The sequence below is a fragment of the Danio rerio genome, chromosome 11 (genome assembly GCF_049306965.1).
Source record: "Danio rerio strain Tuebingen ecotype United States chromosome 11, GRCz12tu, whole genome shotgun sequence".
Classification (NCBI taxonomy): Eukaryota; Metazoa; Chordata; class Actinopteri; order Cypriniformes; family Danionidae; genus Danio; species Danio rerio.
This window is the reverse complement of record NC_133186.1, coordinates 3,055,641-3,073,108: the sequence shown is the minus strand read 5'-3', so window position 1 is coordinate 3,073,108 and position 17,468 is coordinate 3,055,641. Positions and strand designations below refer to the sequence as shown.

The window sequence follows — 17,468 nt, the reverse complement described above, 5'->3', positions numbered from 1 at the left end:
CGCGAATGAAATTAAAATGTCCTGATGAACTGATCTTAGATCGCTGTGCAAGTTGTGAAGGACAGATCTATCGATCCTCGAAATCACGATCAGCAATGCAATGATTGGCTGACGGCAAAGCAGCATAATGACATCATCTGATTAATATTCAATTATCCATGTGAGCAAACTTGCATAAAATTAGTAGTAAACGATTTGTTAAATATGATACGCAATAACATTTCATCTTTGTTGTGGGCTGCATGTTTACGCTTTTAGTATTTATTTTACATTTAGTGAGGGTTTTCTTAAATATAGCAGCATATAGGCCTATTCAAGTTTCTTAATCGGCCTAAGGAATAACTGGCTGTTTACATTTTTTTGCATCAGAAAAGGATTTTGATATTGGTAACGGTGTCTACAACTTCTGTGAACAACCAAATCACCGTCATATTAGCTGTCAATCAAATCACAGTCATATTAGCTATCAATCAAATCACAGTCATATTAATTGCAATCAAATCACCTTCATATTAATTGTCAAACAAATCACTGTCATATTAGCTGTCAATCAATTCACAGTCATATTAACTGTCAATCAAATCACCGTCATATTAGCTGTCAATCTAATAATCTTCACATTAACTGTCAATCAAATCACCTTCATATTAGCTGTCAATAAAATCACCGTCATATTAGCTGTCAATCAAATCACTGTCAAATTAGCTGTCAATCAAATCACAGTCATATTAGCTGTCAATCAAATCACCGTCATATTAGCTGTCAATCAAATCACTGTCAAATTAGCTGTCAATCAAATCACAGTCATATTAACTGTCAATCAAATCACGCCATATTAACTGTCAATCAAACATTCATATTAGCTGTCAAAACATGTAAATTTATATAAATATTTTTTTTTATTTAACTATATTCCCAAGTGTATATAACTACTATAAGAAGATTTCAGAATTCGGTACATACTTTCAATCAAATAACTGTCATATTAGCTGTCAATCAAATCACTGTCATATCAGCTGTCAATCAAATCACTGTCATATTAGCTGTCAATCAAATCACCTTCATATTAGCTGTCAATCAATCAAATAACAGTTATATTAACTGTCAATCAAATCACCTTCATATCAGCTGTCAATCAAATCACAGTCATATTAGCTGTCAATAAAATCACCGTCATATTAGCTGTCAATGAAATCACCATCATATTAGTTGTCAATCAAATCACGCCATATTAACTGTCAATCAAACAGTCATATTAGCTGCCAAAACATGTAAATTTATATAAATATTTATTTATTTAACTATATTCCCAAGTGTATATAACTACTACTATAAGAAGACTTCAGAATTCAGTACATACTTTCAGTATTACCTTTGCTTGAAAAGACCCCATCTAATTCTGTTTATATGAAATGAGTCTGCTCCCGAGCAGTTTTGAGCTACCAGACCTGTTGCTTTGACAACAACTCTCGGATGAGTTTTGAAGAACGAAACAATCCTGGATTGTGTCAAATCGTCAATAACCAAATCCAGCTAACAGAGTAATCCACATACGAAGAACAGACCCCAGATGTTGGTAAAAACCAAACACATTAGTGCAAGTTATGCATAATAAACTGAAATGACACAGGAAAAAACTATTGAAAGCATAAAGAAAGGGAGATGTAGTTCGGAAGTGAAAGTCCAGAGAGCAGCTAAAATCTCTCAGTAGTTCTTCAACCCTTCCTCAGTGTAAATGAACATCAGCTGCTTCAGTTCAACATCTACATTAGCAGGAGGATGAAGATGAAACCAGGGAGGACATTTCAGTAGGACAAAGATCCAAAACACAGCCAAGAGACTCTCAAATGCTTTCAGAGAAAGAAAATCAAGCTGGGGAATGGCCTAGCCAATCACCTGATCTGAATCCAATACAGAATACAAAATAAAGCTCAGATTTGATCAACGAGACCCACAGACACATCAAGATTTGTACACTCTGTTGAAGCCTGTGAGAAACTCACACTTGAGCAATGCATGTGACTTTATTCTCCATATGAGCGGCGGCATTAAGCTGCCATCACCAAAAAAAGCCTTTATATAAACACTTCTGTCACGTCATTGTTATTACAGAGCTCATCTTTCAGATTTTATTGTTTGTTTTGTTTTTTACCAAAGTCTGCTTCAATCCCATGTGAACAGCTCCTTTAGAAATATTATTCCCAGGAAAAAACATGACGTGTCCAATACTTATTTCCCCTGCTGTATACAGTGCTACATGTTCATGGCGGATTGTCTGGTGAATGTGTTTTGGTCGTTGGAGTGACTGTAGAAAGCAGGCAGGCTGCCCAAACTGCTCACCTCAAAGTCATTCATATAAAAAGAGCCTTTTTTTCCTCTTCTTACAGACTTTCTCCAGAGAGAGAGAGAGAGAGGCTTAAAAGTTTGAAAGCCACCCACTCGGTTCAGTATTTAGCAGAGGACAGCACAAATCGAAGGAGATTTTAAAGAGCACAAATGGGAGCAGTGAAGCAAAAGTGATGCCACCTGTCTGTCGAGTGCCATTGTCCAATGCCCAGAGCTGCAACCAGGGTTAAGACTATTAAATGTTGGAGAAAATAAAGCCAAAGTTCAGGGCTCGCACTCCTAAAGGACCTTGAACCAAAGCTTTCAGAAACGACTCATAGTTTGCAGTCAAGGGATCGGTGGTGGGCAAATAACAATGAGCCATAATGGCAGCTACACTGGGATCTCCATAGAAATGCAGCACAATCCAGTGACATATCAACAGAACAAAACGGATATGATCACAAACTGTAAATTGTGGGGTCCATATTCTGCACTCGCTGCCGTTTTTTAGTCATTTAACGGCATCATGTACCTTTCAGATCTACAACTCGCCAATGTTTACATTTATCTTGTAGATATTCCCCAGTGATTTAGTCATTGATGATGGCGTAATGAGCAAGTGTTTGCTTCTATATTTGGAGTCGGCTTCTTTTGCTTACAAGCTATAAATTTGCTGGTAGGCAAAATCCAATGCCCAGAGCTGCAACCAGGGTTAAGACTATTAAATGTTGGAGAAAACAAAACCAAAGTTCAGGACTTGCACTCCTAGAGGACCTTCAGTCAATAACAATAAGCCATAATGGCAGCTACACCATTAGAAATGCAGCATAGTATTCTCATTTTTCCAACCTCTTCAAGCTACAAATATTTAGGTCACATATCAACGGAATAAAACAGAGAAATGATCACAAACTGTAAATTGTGGGATCCATATTCTGCACCCGCAACATCATCATGTCCCTGTCACAGCTACAATTCACCAATCTTTACATTTATCTTGTAGATATTCCTATAAGATTTAGTCATTGATGATGGTGTTAAAGCGCTTACTGTAAGTGTCTGCTTTTATATTTGGTGTGGGTTTCTTTAGCTTAGATTAATATTTGCTGGTAGACAAAATCCAATGCCCAGAGCTTAAACCAGAGTTAAGACTATTAAATGTTGGACAAAATAAAGCCAAAGTCTTGACTTGCACTCCAACAGGACCTTGAACCAAAGCGATCAGAAACTACTGATCATTTTCAGTAAAAAAACAAAAAACAAAACAATGAGCCATTATGGCAGCTACACTGAGATCTCTATTGAAACGCAGCACAGTACACTCATATTTCCATGTTTCAAGTTACTAATATTTGGATCACATATTAACAGAATAAAACAGAGATATGATCACAAACTGTAAAAATGTAAGATCCATATTCTGCACCTGAAGCCATTTTCAGTCATTTAACCCCATCATTTCCTTGTAAGAGCTACAATTCACCAACGTTTAGATTTATCTTGTGGATATTCCTCAGTGATTCAGTCATTGATGATGGTGTTACAGCTCAAGTGTCTACTTTTATATTTGGAGTTGGTTTCTTTTGCTTAGATTAATATTTGCTAGTTTATAAGCAAAATCCAATGCCCAGAGCTGTAACCTGGGTTAAGACTATTAAATGTTGGACAAAAAAGCCAAAGTTCAGGATTCATCAAGGACCCTGAAGCAAAGCTTTCAGAAACTATTGATAGTTTTAATTTATGTGAACTGTGGCAGGCAAAAGTCAATGAGCTGTAATGGCGGTTACAATGGAATCTCCATAGAAAGGCAGCCCAATATGCTCATATTTCTATATTTTTTAAGCTACGATAATTTGGATCACATATCAACAAAACAAAAAGGATGTGATCACAAACTATAAAGTAGTGGGATCCATGTTCTGCACCCGCAGCCAATTTCTCAGTCATTTTACACCATCATGTCACTGTCAGAGCAACAATTCAGAGATTTTTACATTTATCTTGTAGATTTTCCTGAGCAATTTAGTTACTGATGACGGTTTACACTGTAAAAATATCTGTAAATTAGCAGTATACTGTATTTTGTGATTCATGTTGTTATTTTTTTATTTATTTATGGTTTAATTATGCTTTTGAATCATATTTATGGGAGCTTGATCTATCTTATAACAACTTTTAACCTTGAAAAGTTCAGAAAAAGTGACTTTTATGAACATTTTTAATAGTTAAAGTGATATATTGTCTAGGTTGGTGTTGTATATTATGGTATAAAAACCTTCAAATAAACTGGCAGTACATTTTCTATCATTTTACTGATATATTTCTCTATATATTATTTCGGTCACACTTTACAATAAGTTCATTAGTTAATGTTAATTAATGCATTTACTAACATGAACAAACAATGAGCAATGCATTTACCACTGTATTTGTTCATGTTAGTTAACATTAGTTAATGAAAAAACAGTAGTTCATTGTTAGTTCATGTTAACTTATGGTGCATTAACTAATGTTAACAAGCATGGACTTGGTTGTTAATAATGCATTAGTAAATATTCAGTTATGATTAATAAATGCTGTACATGTGTTGTTCATGATTAGTTCATGTTAGTAAATGCATTAACTAATGAACCTCAATGTAAAGTGTTACCATTATTTCTTATACGCTACATAATCTCAAACAACTAAAATGTCATTAAGTCGCTTTGTTAAACTGTAGAGTTGATTTTTAACATCATAAGTCGACAGAGCAGAGATTAACATCCCATAACGCAATTTACAAATAAACGGAAAACACTTGAGAATCACAAAATACAGAAGCTGATATTTTACATATATTTATAAAAATGTATAGCTTGTAAGTGTTTGCTTTTATATCTGATGTTGGTTCTTTAGCTTAGATTAATATTTGCTGATAGGCAAAATCTATTCGTTTACCTCTGCTATTTATATTTTGGGGGAATAGAAATTGTGCATTAATTATACAATTTCTGTAACATTTCTAATTTGAATGCTGCAGTTAGTGATTTCAAGCTGAATTTATTTGTATATTCATATTATTGCATTTTTATTTTAAATAGAAATAAATTATGTAAAGAACAAAAATAACTACATTTAATGTTTATAATCTTATAAACAGTACCTATAATATAAACAGTACTGTTTCAACCTAGCTCATGCCTTTAAACAAACCGTTTTACCAGGATTTTATATTATTGTTATTTGGCTCTCTTTCTTAACTAACCAGTGTTGCATAAATCTATACATCTGTAGGCAAGGCTGACTTATAGACTGATAATTGCTCCCCACAGACCTGTAGCACTGGCATGTGCTTTATTGATTTATTGACATTTTTTTAATAAAATACAGGGGAGTAAAATGCTGGTCAATAAAGAGGAATTAGGTTAATATTAATAAATCAAACTAACAATTAGATGTTGCATGTTGAATCTTCAATTATTCAATTACATTTCTGCCATTTTAAGATTCGGTCATGAATTCAGAGGATGTTTTGAGACATTAAGCTTTGTATCTCTGCACTTGTGTACATTTCACACTATAAGAAACATTACAGAGCATCATTGAGGCTCTGATGTACTTCATTTTCTTTGTTCCTCTGTATATGATCCCCAGCAGGCACACTACGTCACAAGATGTTAATATCAGGTTAGATTTAGGTCGTGACAGCAGGTGTTCAATATCTAGCCAGCACCTAAGGACAACAATATGATATGTCAAATGATGTTAATATTTGATTGATGTTAGGTTGTGTTGGAAAGTGACTAAAATCCATCAAAAGTCGAGCCAATATCTTACACCAACGTCATATTAACATCAAATACTGACATTTATACGTCAGGTATGACAACCAAAGTCCAACGTCTGCTAGAAGTCATAGTGGTAACATCCACACAACGTCAAGCCATAACCTCATTAGATGTTGATATTTGGTTGATTTTAGGTTGGACGTTGGACACTGACGTCGGCCTGACGTTGGGTTCTGACGTCAACCCGATTTTCATTTGCAAACAAAATTCAATGTACCCATGATGTTGGTTTACAACATCAATCTGCTGTCATGTTGACATCATGTGCCTGCTTGGTCTGAATCAAAGATGGAAAAGTAACAAAGCACAAATATTTATTACTGTACTGTAGATTTTTCCTGTATCAGTACTTGGCTTCACTATTTATTTTTCAAACTAATTTTTAGTTTAAAAAATTTATGCAAAAAAATGTGTACTTTCTACTCCTTACAGTTTTACACTAGGCTCATTATTTTTATTATAATTCATTTGGTGGAGCGATCTATATTATTTCTGGCCATTGCACAATTTGAATGACTATTTGATTTAATAGGTCAGTACGTGACTTTTTTTAACCTACCTAAGGTAGCTTTTTGAGAAATGTTGCAAGGCAATTTTGCAGAGTGATATTACTTGGCTACATTTCTGCTAAAAATTGGAAACAAGATTTTTCACATCCAAGATTTCTAATCATAATAGTTTTAATTAATATCTAAAATAATAGTTAAGTAATTTCTAATAACTGATTTCTTTTATCTTTGCCATTATGACAGCACATAGTAATCAGATTAAAGTGCTTAACTATCTTAGGCAGGTTAGGGTAATTAGGCTAACTATGGTATAACAGTGGTTTGTTCTGGAGACAATCGAAAAATAAAATTGGTTAAAGGGGCTAATAATATTAACCTTAAAATGGTTTTAAAAAAATAAAAACTGCTTTTATTCTAGTCGAAATTAAACAAAGAAGACTTTCTCCCGAAGAAAAAATATTATAGGAAATACAGTAAAAAATTCCTTGCTTTAAACATAATTTGGGAAATATTTGAGAAAAAAAAGAAATTTACAGGAGGGTGATTAATTTTGACTATGTATTCATCCTAAACAGTCATGCTATGGGGGGGATGATTTGGTTCATGCGCTCCAACAACAAATACAGTGAGTCCAGATGTGTCAGTCCAGTCACTGGAGGTAGGCAGAAAAGACCTTTGTGTGCAGTTACACCACCAATATACTGTATGATCTACATGCTCTAGTTACCAACAGGTAGTAGTAATGGATACTCCCCCAACTACATTTTTGAAGCCATACTTTACTTTTACTTGAGTACAAATAGTAGTCAGTACATTTTTACCAGAGTCATTTTAAACAGCTTCTATTTGAGTAAAGTATGTGTGGATTTTTTGTGGATTGTTCGGTTCAAGTGCTCGATTTACGTGACAACTTTCAGCCAATGAAGTGATGCTTTGTATGACAGTATATCTATAGGGAATCGGACATTTATCAGAATTCTCCTGATACACAAAACAGACATTGTCGATAGCACTTGTGATATAATCTGGATTTATTTTATTCAGCAACAATAATCCTGGCTTTATCTCCCCAGCCCTGAGCAAGACTAAAAAAATCATCACCTGGATTTTTATTCTGACAGCTTTTTGATACCTTATCATTGCGAGAGGAAATTTAATGAGGACACCAGTAATTGCTCTAAAATCACAGTAATTACACACCAAATGCAGGTCGTCATTTTTAAAAAAAAATTTCCCAGAATGCAAAGAACAGTGAATCAACATGTCTGCAAGGTCTGAAGAACATCAGCAGGAGACAGAAATGGTTTTGATAGATCTGTCCCCCAGGTACACTCTGACATTTCACACTGACCATTATCTGCCCTCTGATTGGCTGCTGGCAGCAATTAATCATCTTATACCACACCCACCGCACAATGCAAAACCAGAGGGGATTCTCTGCATATTTGATCATATTGTGAATATGTTGGTTTTCACCCTCATGTGCTGTTGGGGATGCTTTCATCCACTCTGGGGCGATTATGAGTACTAATTTGACCATAACTTTCTCCGTTTCAGCTAGCGGAATGATTTTTGGTGACTAAACTTATTTTGACACATATTTTGAGAAAAAAAAAAATCTAAATAAAATAAACCTCAACAATACACTCTGGCCAAATTTACCACCCTTTTGTTATGTTCGGGATGAAAACATCAACTGAATTAAACTGCTGTGAAAATGCATCTTTTAATATGCATTAATATTAATATATATATATTTTTTTTTTTTGCACAAATCTGTTAAATCAACCTCAGTCCTGATCAAAACTACTAAATTGCTTAAAATATTAAAGGATTTTAATGGCTTAATTGGCAAATTCATAAATAATGTCAGTGATTTGATGAAAAAAACACACAAAAATTACATATTTTTAATTAATTGAGTGTAGGAATGTAGATTGACCGGTAAATCTAGAGCAGGAGGTGCCAACCCTGTTCCTGGAGAGCCACCTTCCTGCAGATTTCAGTTGCAACCCATATCAAACACACCTGCCTGTAATTATCACGTGGTGTTCAGGTCCTAATTAATTATTTCAGGTGTGTTTGATATGGGTAGCAACTGAAATCTGCAGGAAGGAGGCTGTCCGGGAACAGGGTTCACCTGATCTAGACCTTTGCCTTTCGGCTCAGCTCCTTCTTTACCGCAACAGACCAGCACATCGACCGCATTACTGCTGCCTGTCAATCTCACGTTCCATCCTTCCCTCTCTCGTTAACAAAACCCCAAGATACTTGAACTCCTCCACCTGAGGTAAGGACACATTTTCAATGTAAAAGTAATTGTGGCCTGGATTTTTTTTTTTTTTACCTTTAATCAAAGTCTTGGACATGTGAAACATTGCGTTTGATGCAATGTTTCTGATTACTTTTTATTTTTTTTACCCTAATTTGCTGTTTGTGGCTGTTTTTACTCCATTGACTTTAATTATAACCACATTTTTTTAATACAAAACCATGACACCATATAATCATGCATTTTTGATTGTTGGCGGTTTTCCCTGTTGGGAGGAGGTTACATTTGTAATTTCACTGTTGATCATCAGTTGGCACCCTTAGTTTCTGGATTTTATATGGAGTATAGCAGCAAATTAGCGTGTGTGTATGTGTCTCTGTGAGTAGGTATGGGCCGGAATAAGATTCTGACCGTTTGATAACCTTAGATAAAAATATCACAGTTTCACAGTATTGTGATTACTGCTCTAAAATATATATTTTTTAATTGACCGGGTAAAAAAACTAAAACATTTTTCTCTTTTAAACACAATATATTTTATTTTGAGAAACATTTAAAATGTTTTGGAGCAGTGAACATGTCAGGCTAAATCATTAAAACGAATGATTGACTTTTGCTGTCTTCATTTACTTCAAAAACTGATTTTTTCTAAAATTTAAAACAGCACCTTTAGATATCGTTTCTGCTGAAGATACTGTTGTCCTACAAAAAGTAAATAAAAAATCGTACACATACCTTAGGAATGATATTACAGAAAATTTTGGTAGTTTTAAAACCTTGACTTCCTCAAACCGCGGTACACCTTCAAAACAGTTTTCGTCCATGCCTATCTGTGAGTCTGTACAAGTGTGAGAGTGACCTTTACACACTTACCTTGATGTATCTGAGAAAATCTAAATATGCATCTTAGCTCTCAGAACTACATGGAGTAAACAAAAACAAAGACTGTGTATTCATGTACCATCAAATGCTTATAATGGAAGTCAAAGGGGCAAAAACAGCCACCAACAGTAAATTAGGGAGAAAAAAAGGAAATCTAACAATGCATCAAAGACATTGTGGTTACTAATCGTTTACATATCACAAGACTGTGATAAAATGTTAAAAAGAAATTCAGTTCACAACCACTTTTTCTATTGAAAGCATGTCATTTTGGGTGTTTTTTTTCTCACCAAATCAGTGACATCATTTGTGAACTTGGCAATTAAAGAGTTAAAATCCTGTAATTTTTTAAACAGTTTAGTACTTTTGATCAGGACTGAGGTTGATTAACAGATTTATGCAAAAAAAAAGAAAGAAAAAAAAATGATCTGATGCATTTTTACAACTGTTTAATTCAGTGGATGTTTTCATCCATAACAAAACGGTAGTAAATTTAAACAGTGCACAAGGGTTAATCTTTTAAACAGCACAGGTAATAAACCTGCTACAGTCTCTTGTGTCAAATATAGACGGTGCATCACTTTAAAATATTTACAAAATCATAAAGAGAGCAAAGCAAGGCAGCTGCGCCCCGGAGAGCACCTGAGAAACATCACAGCGTTCGCTCGTCTCTCAAACGCACAAATACGAATCAACACAAGTTTGATCTTTGCGCCACATCCCTTTCAAGCTTTTTTTGAAAGGATGTTGAATAATTTAATGCTTGCGATTAAAATCAGGGCATTTCTAGTTACTGTACGTAAAAAAAAGAAAGTGCACTTCACTGAGATCACATGAATATAAAGATTGTATGAGGAGCTCAAAGTGTGTTTTTGGAGCCGAACAGGCACTAATTAAAGATCTGGATGTGTTCTATAAACATGAAGAGGGTGTGAGTGTTTTAAATTACGGGGAGCATTAATATTTACAGTACATTTATAGAAGTAACCAAATGAATTCTTCATGTCGCATGAATGTTGCATGAACAAAAATGGTTGGCATTCTGGTAACAGTCTAATGTTTGCACAGGAGGAGTTCCTGAAAAGAAGGCCGCTAGCATATTGTGTCCAAGAGCCGCTGTTATGACATAATTCAGTGGTTGCATCAAAAAACAAAAATTAAAAGTGATTTTATATACACAGAAAGCAATTGTTGAGGTTTTATGTTTTAAATTCCTTTTATAAATAAATAAACAGTCAAAATATTGTTGAAATAATGTTCTATTATAACATTAATTCATTCATTCATTTTCCTTTCAGCTTAGTCTCTATTTCATGAGTCACCGCGGAATGAACCGCCAAGCTATCCAGCATATGTTTTACACAGTAGATCCCCTTCCAGCTGCAACCCAGTAATGGAAAACACCCATTCGCTCTCACATTCACACACACTCATACACTACGGCCAATTTAGCTTACTCAATTCACCTACAGCGCATGTGTTTGGACTGTGGGCGAAACCGGAGAACCCAGAGGAAACCCACAAAGAAATGCCAACTGGCCCAGCCGGGTCTCGAACCAGCGACATTCTTGCTGTGAGGCGACATTGCTAACTACTGAGCCATCGCGCCACCTGTTGACAATACTAGATTATAAAACTACTGCTAGAAGTAGCTTTCTGTAATAAAAAACATCAGTGTTTTTTGCTCTGAGAAAAAAAAAAAAAGTTCAAATTAAACCGTACACATTTTAAAATACACAAAATGATTTCACTTGTTTATGCTTGAAAACCCCTTATCCTGGTCTCAACTCACTGAATTAAAATATCTAATTGACAATAAACAATGTAAAAAAACATTTAACTTTTTTGTTCAAAATAGGTTAATTTTTGCAACTCCCTCTTCATTTTAAACCATTCAGCTCCAACCATCTGGCGGGAGCACTTTTAGCTTAGCTTAGCATAGATCATTGAATCAGATTAGACCATTAGCATCTTGCACAAATTGCAAAAGCACAAAAAAAATCTTAAGAGTTTTGATCATTGTCTTATTTAAAGCTTGACTATTTGATACACAGTATAACTACAGAAGCTTTAAATAGGAAAACTGTCGTAACTTTTAACATTTGAATGAGATACTAATGGTCTAATCCAGTGGTTCTCAAACTGTGGTACGTGTACCACTAGTGGTACGCAGGCTTCCTTCTAGTGGTACGCGGAGGAATGAAATATGTCATGTACATGCTACACACATTTAAAAATGTATCAAAAATGATGTATATAATATGCCGTATATGACATATAGCCTATATTTCTGAGGTAATCTGCCACGTTTTTTTTAACAGTGCAGAGTTGTAGCTGCTTTACTGGGCCTACTACTGTATTTCAATATTGCTCATTTTTGGTGGTACTTGGAGAGACAATTTTTTTCTGAGGTGGTACTTGATAAAAAAAAGTTTGAGAACCACTGGTCTAATCTGATTTCAGGATTTAGCAAACATCAACTGGCCCAGCTGGGACTCGAACCAGCAACCTTCTTGATATGAGGTGACGGTGCCAACCAGAACTATCAAACAACCATTAGGATGTCCTCTAATGAAGACTACTGGACCTTTAAAGTCTGCTTGAACCGGAAGCTACGATCATTTTTCTTTTTTCGTATTGTGACGCAGTTCCTAGGGAAGCTAAATAATAAATGAGCGGGCAGCGGGCGTGGCTTTTTCTACTGTGAGCTGATTGGATGTGTTAAATTAGGCGTGTCATTCAGAAAGATGGGGAAAAAGGGTTTGGGGAGTTATTACACCCTAACAGACTCCTCTTCCTCACCATTTCAGTTTGATGTCGAAACCGACAACTGGAGGGGCGTGGTTAAATATGTTAGCCCCGCCCAATACCTCAGACAGATCTGAGAATTTAACAGGAAACAATTAGGAAGTGCATTTTCAGATTTCAATTAAAGATTACAAGGGCAAGCTTTTTTTTCTTAATGACGTGCACAGATGAATTGTTCACCACAAAACTAGCAATGTGAGCTAAAAAAATCAATATGGCTAGTTTTGATTTCATGTGTACTTCAATACACACTTGTTATAATTCATTATGGATTATAGAATCAGCTGATCTGTGTACAGCAGTCGTGCTCTAGATGTGACGCCAAAGCCAATGGAGTTCTCTGAGGGAAACCGAGCTCCTGTTTCACAGAGCTGATGTATGTCAGCGCTCTACAACCTGAGGTCATGTTCACCCCATTAATCCACAGCCATAATTAACCACTGCCTTTTTAAATCAAACACTGTATGCAAGCGTGTGTGTGTGTGTGTGTGTGTGTGTGTGTGTGTGTGTGTGTGTGTGTGTGTGTGTGCAACAAGTCATATTAGGTTAGATTTATTTATGCCTATGGATGATGTGCTGTATTAAAGGGCCAGTTCACCCAAAAATGAAAACTTAACCACTTTTTACTCTCCCTCAAGTGGTTCCAAACCTTTTTGAGTTTCTTTTTTTCTGTTGAACACAAGAGATGATGTTTTTTAAGACAGCTGATAACCATTGACGTCCACAATAGTAAAAACATATACGTAAAGTGGGGAAAATAAGTATCAAACATGTCAACATTTTTCTCTGTAAACATATTTCTAAAGATGCTGTTGACCTGAAAATTTCCCTGGATGTTGGTAACAACCAAAGAACATCATATATGCAAAAAAAAAAAAAAACACACCTAATTATTTTACAAATGAAGTTATGCATAATAAAATGATGAAGGGAAAAAGTATTGAACACATGAAGAAAGGAAGGTGTAGTTCGGCAGTGAAAGCCCAGAGAGCAACTGAAATCTCTCAGTAGTTCTTCAGCAACCTTCAGTGTAAATGAAGATCAGCTGCTTCAGTTCAACATTTACATTAGCAGGAGGATGAAAATGAAACCAGGGTGGACATTTCAGCAAGACAACGATCCAAAATACAGCCAAGAGACTCTCAAATGCATTCAGAGAAAGAAAATCAAGCTGTGGAATGGCCTAGCCAATCACCTGATCTGAATCCAATAGAGAATACAAAATAAAGCTCAAATTTGAGATTTGTATCAAGATTTGTACACTCTGTTATAGTCTGTGAGAAACTCACACCTGAGCAATGCATGCGTCTTCTCCATATGAGAGGCATCTTTAAGCTGTCATCACCAAAAAAGCCTTTATATAAAGTATACATTTCAGTCGTTCAGCACTTTCTCCTTGTGTATTTTCATTGTTATCACACAGAACTCGTCTTTCAGATTTGTTTCATTTTATTTTTATGTTTGTATTGTTTGGGTTTTTACCAAAATCTGGTTTAACTTCAAGTCAACAGCTCCTTTAGAAATATTATTCCCAGGAAAAAACATGTAGTGTTCAATACTTATTTCGTCCACTGAATGCCAATGATTACAGGTTTAACATTTCTCGAAATATCTCTTTTATATTTTTAACTGAAGAAAGAAATTTATAAAGGTTTGAAACAAAGATGAGTAAATAATGACAGAATGTTATTTTTTTGCGTGAACTACCCCTTTTAGCCAGTGGCACTTCATACGCTGTTCATTCATTGCAACTCCAGGCTCTCGCCTGAAAATAAATGCTGCTTTTGTGCGGCTCATGTAATAGAAAGAGTCTTGGAGATTAGCCAGTGGATTTCACACTTATTATTCATTGTTATTTTCACTCTCGGTTTATCCTCGAGGGCTCTTGCAATCAATATTGCCCACTATTTATCAATGACATGTTAGCAATACATGCAGGAGCACACAGAATAAATGATCCAGGGTGAAGACGGCCATAAATCACCATATACAAATGGCCATTCTCCTCCTTTATCCATGGAATAACTTCAAATCAAGACAAATCATCCTGGGTTGGAATAACTCCACTTATTCCACTGAGATTCATTCGTTTCTATTTAAATGCAATTAATCATCTTCATGTGCATCGTCAGTTTTTTGTGCAATGCAATTCAGAATTCCTTAATTTTTGTTTTAAATCATCATATCTTACATTCAGCCATGCAGCGAACAAATGACTAGTATTTGCATTTGATCATATAAATATTCATGAGAGTGAATCAATAAATTAATGACGTTGGAATCAGTCTCTGCTGATCAGTTTTCTCTTTCTCTGATTTTAAGCTGAGCTGATTATCAGTCTTTCTCTGCAGGATTTAGAAATCAGCAGACTGGGAGGAAATGTTACCGCTACGCACTGTGATTACACTTAAAAATGTCACGTCTTGAAGGTGGTGTTGACTTCTGGAACTGATTAAAAATGGCACTGAAATTGGAAGGTACTGATGTAATATTAATTTGCTGCAAAAAAAATAATGTGAAAATGTTAAAAAGGTGACAACTGGAAGAATTTTACTGCAATGATCTCAAATCACAAAACTGTAAATCTAAAAAAAATCATGATTTAATTACATAATAAGGCTAGTAAATATACTGGAGAGCATACATGGGAGTAAGATTGTGATCCTAGACCACAAAACCTTGCACAAAGGCTGCTGAAAAATTCATTGTATGGGTGAAAATATTATGATATTATATATTAATTCTAAAATATAATCTTCATTTATGCCAAAAATATTAGAATGTTAAGCAAGGATCCCGTTGCATGAAGATATATTGCACATTTCTTACTGTACATTTGTTTTCTTATTATTATGCATTGCGGACAGCTTAATTTGAACAACTTTAAAGGTGATTTTCTCAGTATTTTGATTTATTTATTATTTTCTTTCAGCTGTCCCTTTTTTTTCTAGGGTTGCCACAGCGGAACAAACCGCCAACTTATCCAGCATATATTTTACGCTGCGCATGCCTTGCAGCTGCAACCCAGTTCTGGAAAACACCCATACACACTTTTTATTATTATTATTATTTTCCAGATTTTTTTTTAAATAGGTGTGTCTCAGTCAAATATTGTCCTTTCCTAACAACCCATGCATCACTTGAAAGACCATTAATCCAGTTTTCGGTTGATCTTTAAATCCTTTTTTTTTTTTTTTAACAAAACTGACACTTATGACTTTAAGTTACATTTTGGAAGGCAAGAACTGTGTTGCACAGCTATTTATTTCTATGTGTCCATGCGAAAGGTATTTGCTCAAATGAGGAACTAAACATATCTATCTTCAAAATAGCTTTTAACAAAGTCCACCAAAGTTATTTCAACATCAGTCTTGGGCAGCTCTTCAACAAACCAATATTCTAGCTTTGGTGTGATTTTAAAATCCTGATACGTTTAGTCTATTACAACCCAACACAAAATAACCACAAAACATTCAGGTTGCATCAAAGACAGGTAAATCAGAAGCAATACAGATAAACCAAGCTCTCTTATCTGCATTCATTTCAGCTACAGCCTATAGAGTGCGTTTACAAATGCGGTCAGTCAATGAGTGCAGCTATACTATACAGCTGATATTCAACACACACACACACACACACACAGAGAGATAGAGAGAGAATCGTGAGAGCAGAGCAGAAAATAGCACATTATACATGAATTCACCACAGCGATCGAGCATCTCGACACATTAAAAAAACCAGCAATCTCTCTCATACTACTACCAACTCAAAATAATAGACTTGTTTATGGGAACAAGTGGTGAACTATTAAGTAAAACACTCATTTACGCATTAGTATGAGCGAATTGAAACAGTTTAACACACCTGTGAAGCATTATTCACACACCCACACACACATTAATCCCATATAGTGGTTACAAAACTTCCTAAATCATAATAAAAATCATTTTAAACATACAAACAACAATTTAAGGATTCTATTAGACGATGCTCACTACTGCTTTCTGTTTGATGCTCTATTTTCATACAGTATAAAAGTATCTCTCTCTTTTCTCTCCAGCTGCGCGCGCGCGCATGGTCAACACCGGACGACAGTTCTCTTACCTGCATGAAACTGTGATCTCCACTTTGGTGGCGGGGATGTTCCCCGTTAACGGGTCGAACTCGTAGACCGAAGCCATGTCTTCGAGTTTGTCCATGATGTCTCCCTCCATGAGCGCGCGCGGCGGCTCGGGGCAGCTCCACGGCTCGCGCAGCCTGGCCCCGCGGAGGCTCTCACGGTCCCTCTCGGACCACCCGGGAGTTAGCAAGGCCAGGGTATTAATGAAGACCCCCCGCTACAACTCAAGAAACTTGAAAGTCGCCGGAAAGTGCGCAGGAGGAGAAGCGAAGAAGGATGATCTGTGCGTATGAAGCTGTACATGTGCGCTCCAGCCCTGCCCTACTGTCTCCAACAACACGCCCATGCGTACTGCTCTCTCCAGCGCCCGACACTGCGAGCACATCAGCGGCGAATCACAGCTCTGTTGAGCCAAAAGGCGTTATTTTCATCAAGGCTTTATGTTAAAGCGATAACACAAGGGAGTGAGTGAGTATGTGTGTGTGCTGCTACTCATTTTACCGTGACGCGCATTATATAAGCCTCTAGAAAATATCAATCGAACAAATTATCTATTGTTTATCATTATAGCCTAGTAGTTTCCGTGAGGTTGGCGCATTAATATAGACATAATTTAACAGCTGTGGGATCACAGGTGTGTTTGTTCCTGTCAATCAGTTCATCCAATCAGAATTTAGAGTCGATACAATCCTCCAACACTTGTAAACAAACAATCAAACAAA

General features: G+C 35.8%; 1 protein-coding gene across 2 annotated transcripts in view; it reads right to left on the bottom strand.

Annotated features, from left to right (window-relative positions):
- cpne5b (copine Vb) overlaps positions 1-17,102 on the bottom strand; it is a 219,343-nt gene extending 202,241 nt beyond the window's left edge. Inside the window, exon 1 of one of the 2 annotated variants that reach the window (XM_017358211.4) lies at positions 16,731-17,102. In XM_017358211.4, coding sequence (XP_017213700.1) covers positions 16,731-16,840 — 110 coding nt within the window. In that variant the 5' untranslated portion in view covers positions 16,841-17,102. 2 annotated transcript variants of the gene reach the window in all.
- Between the last annotated feature and the right edge of the window lie 366 nt (positions 17,103-17,468).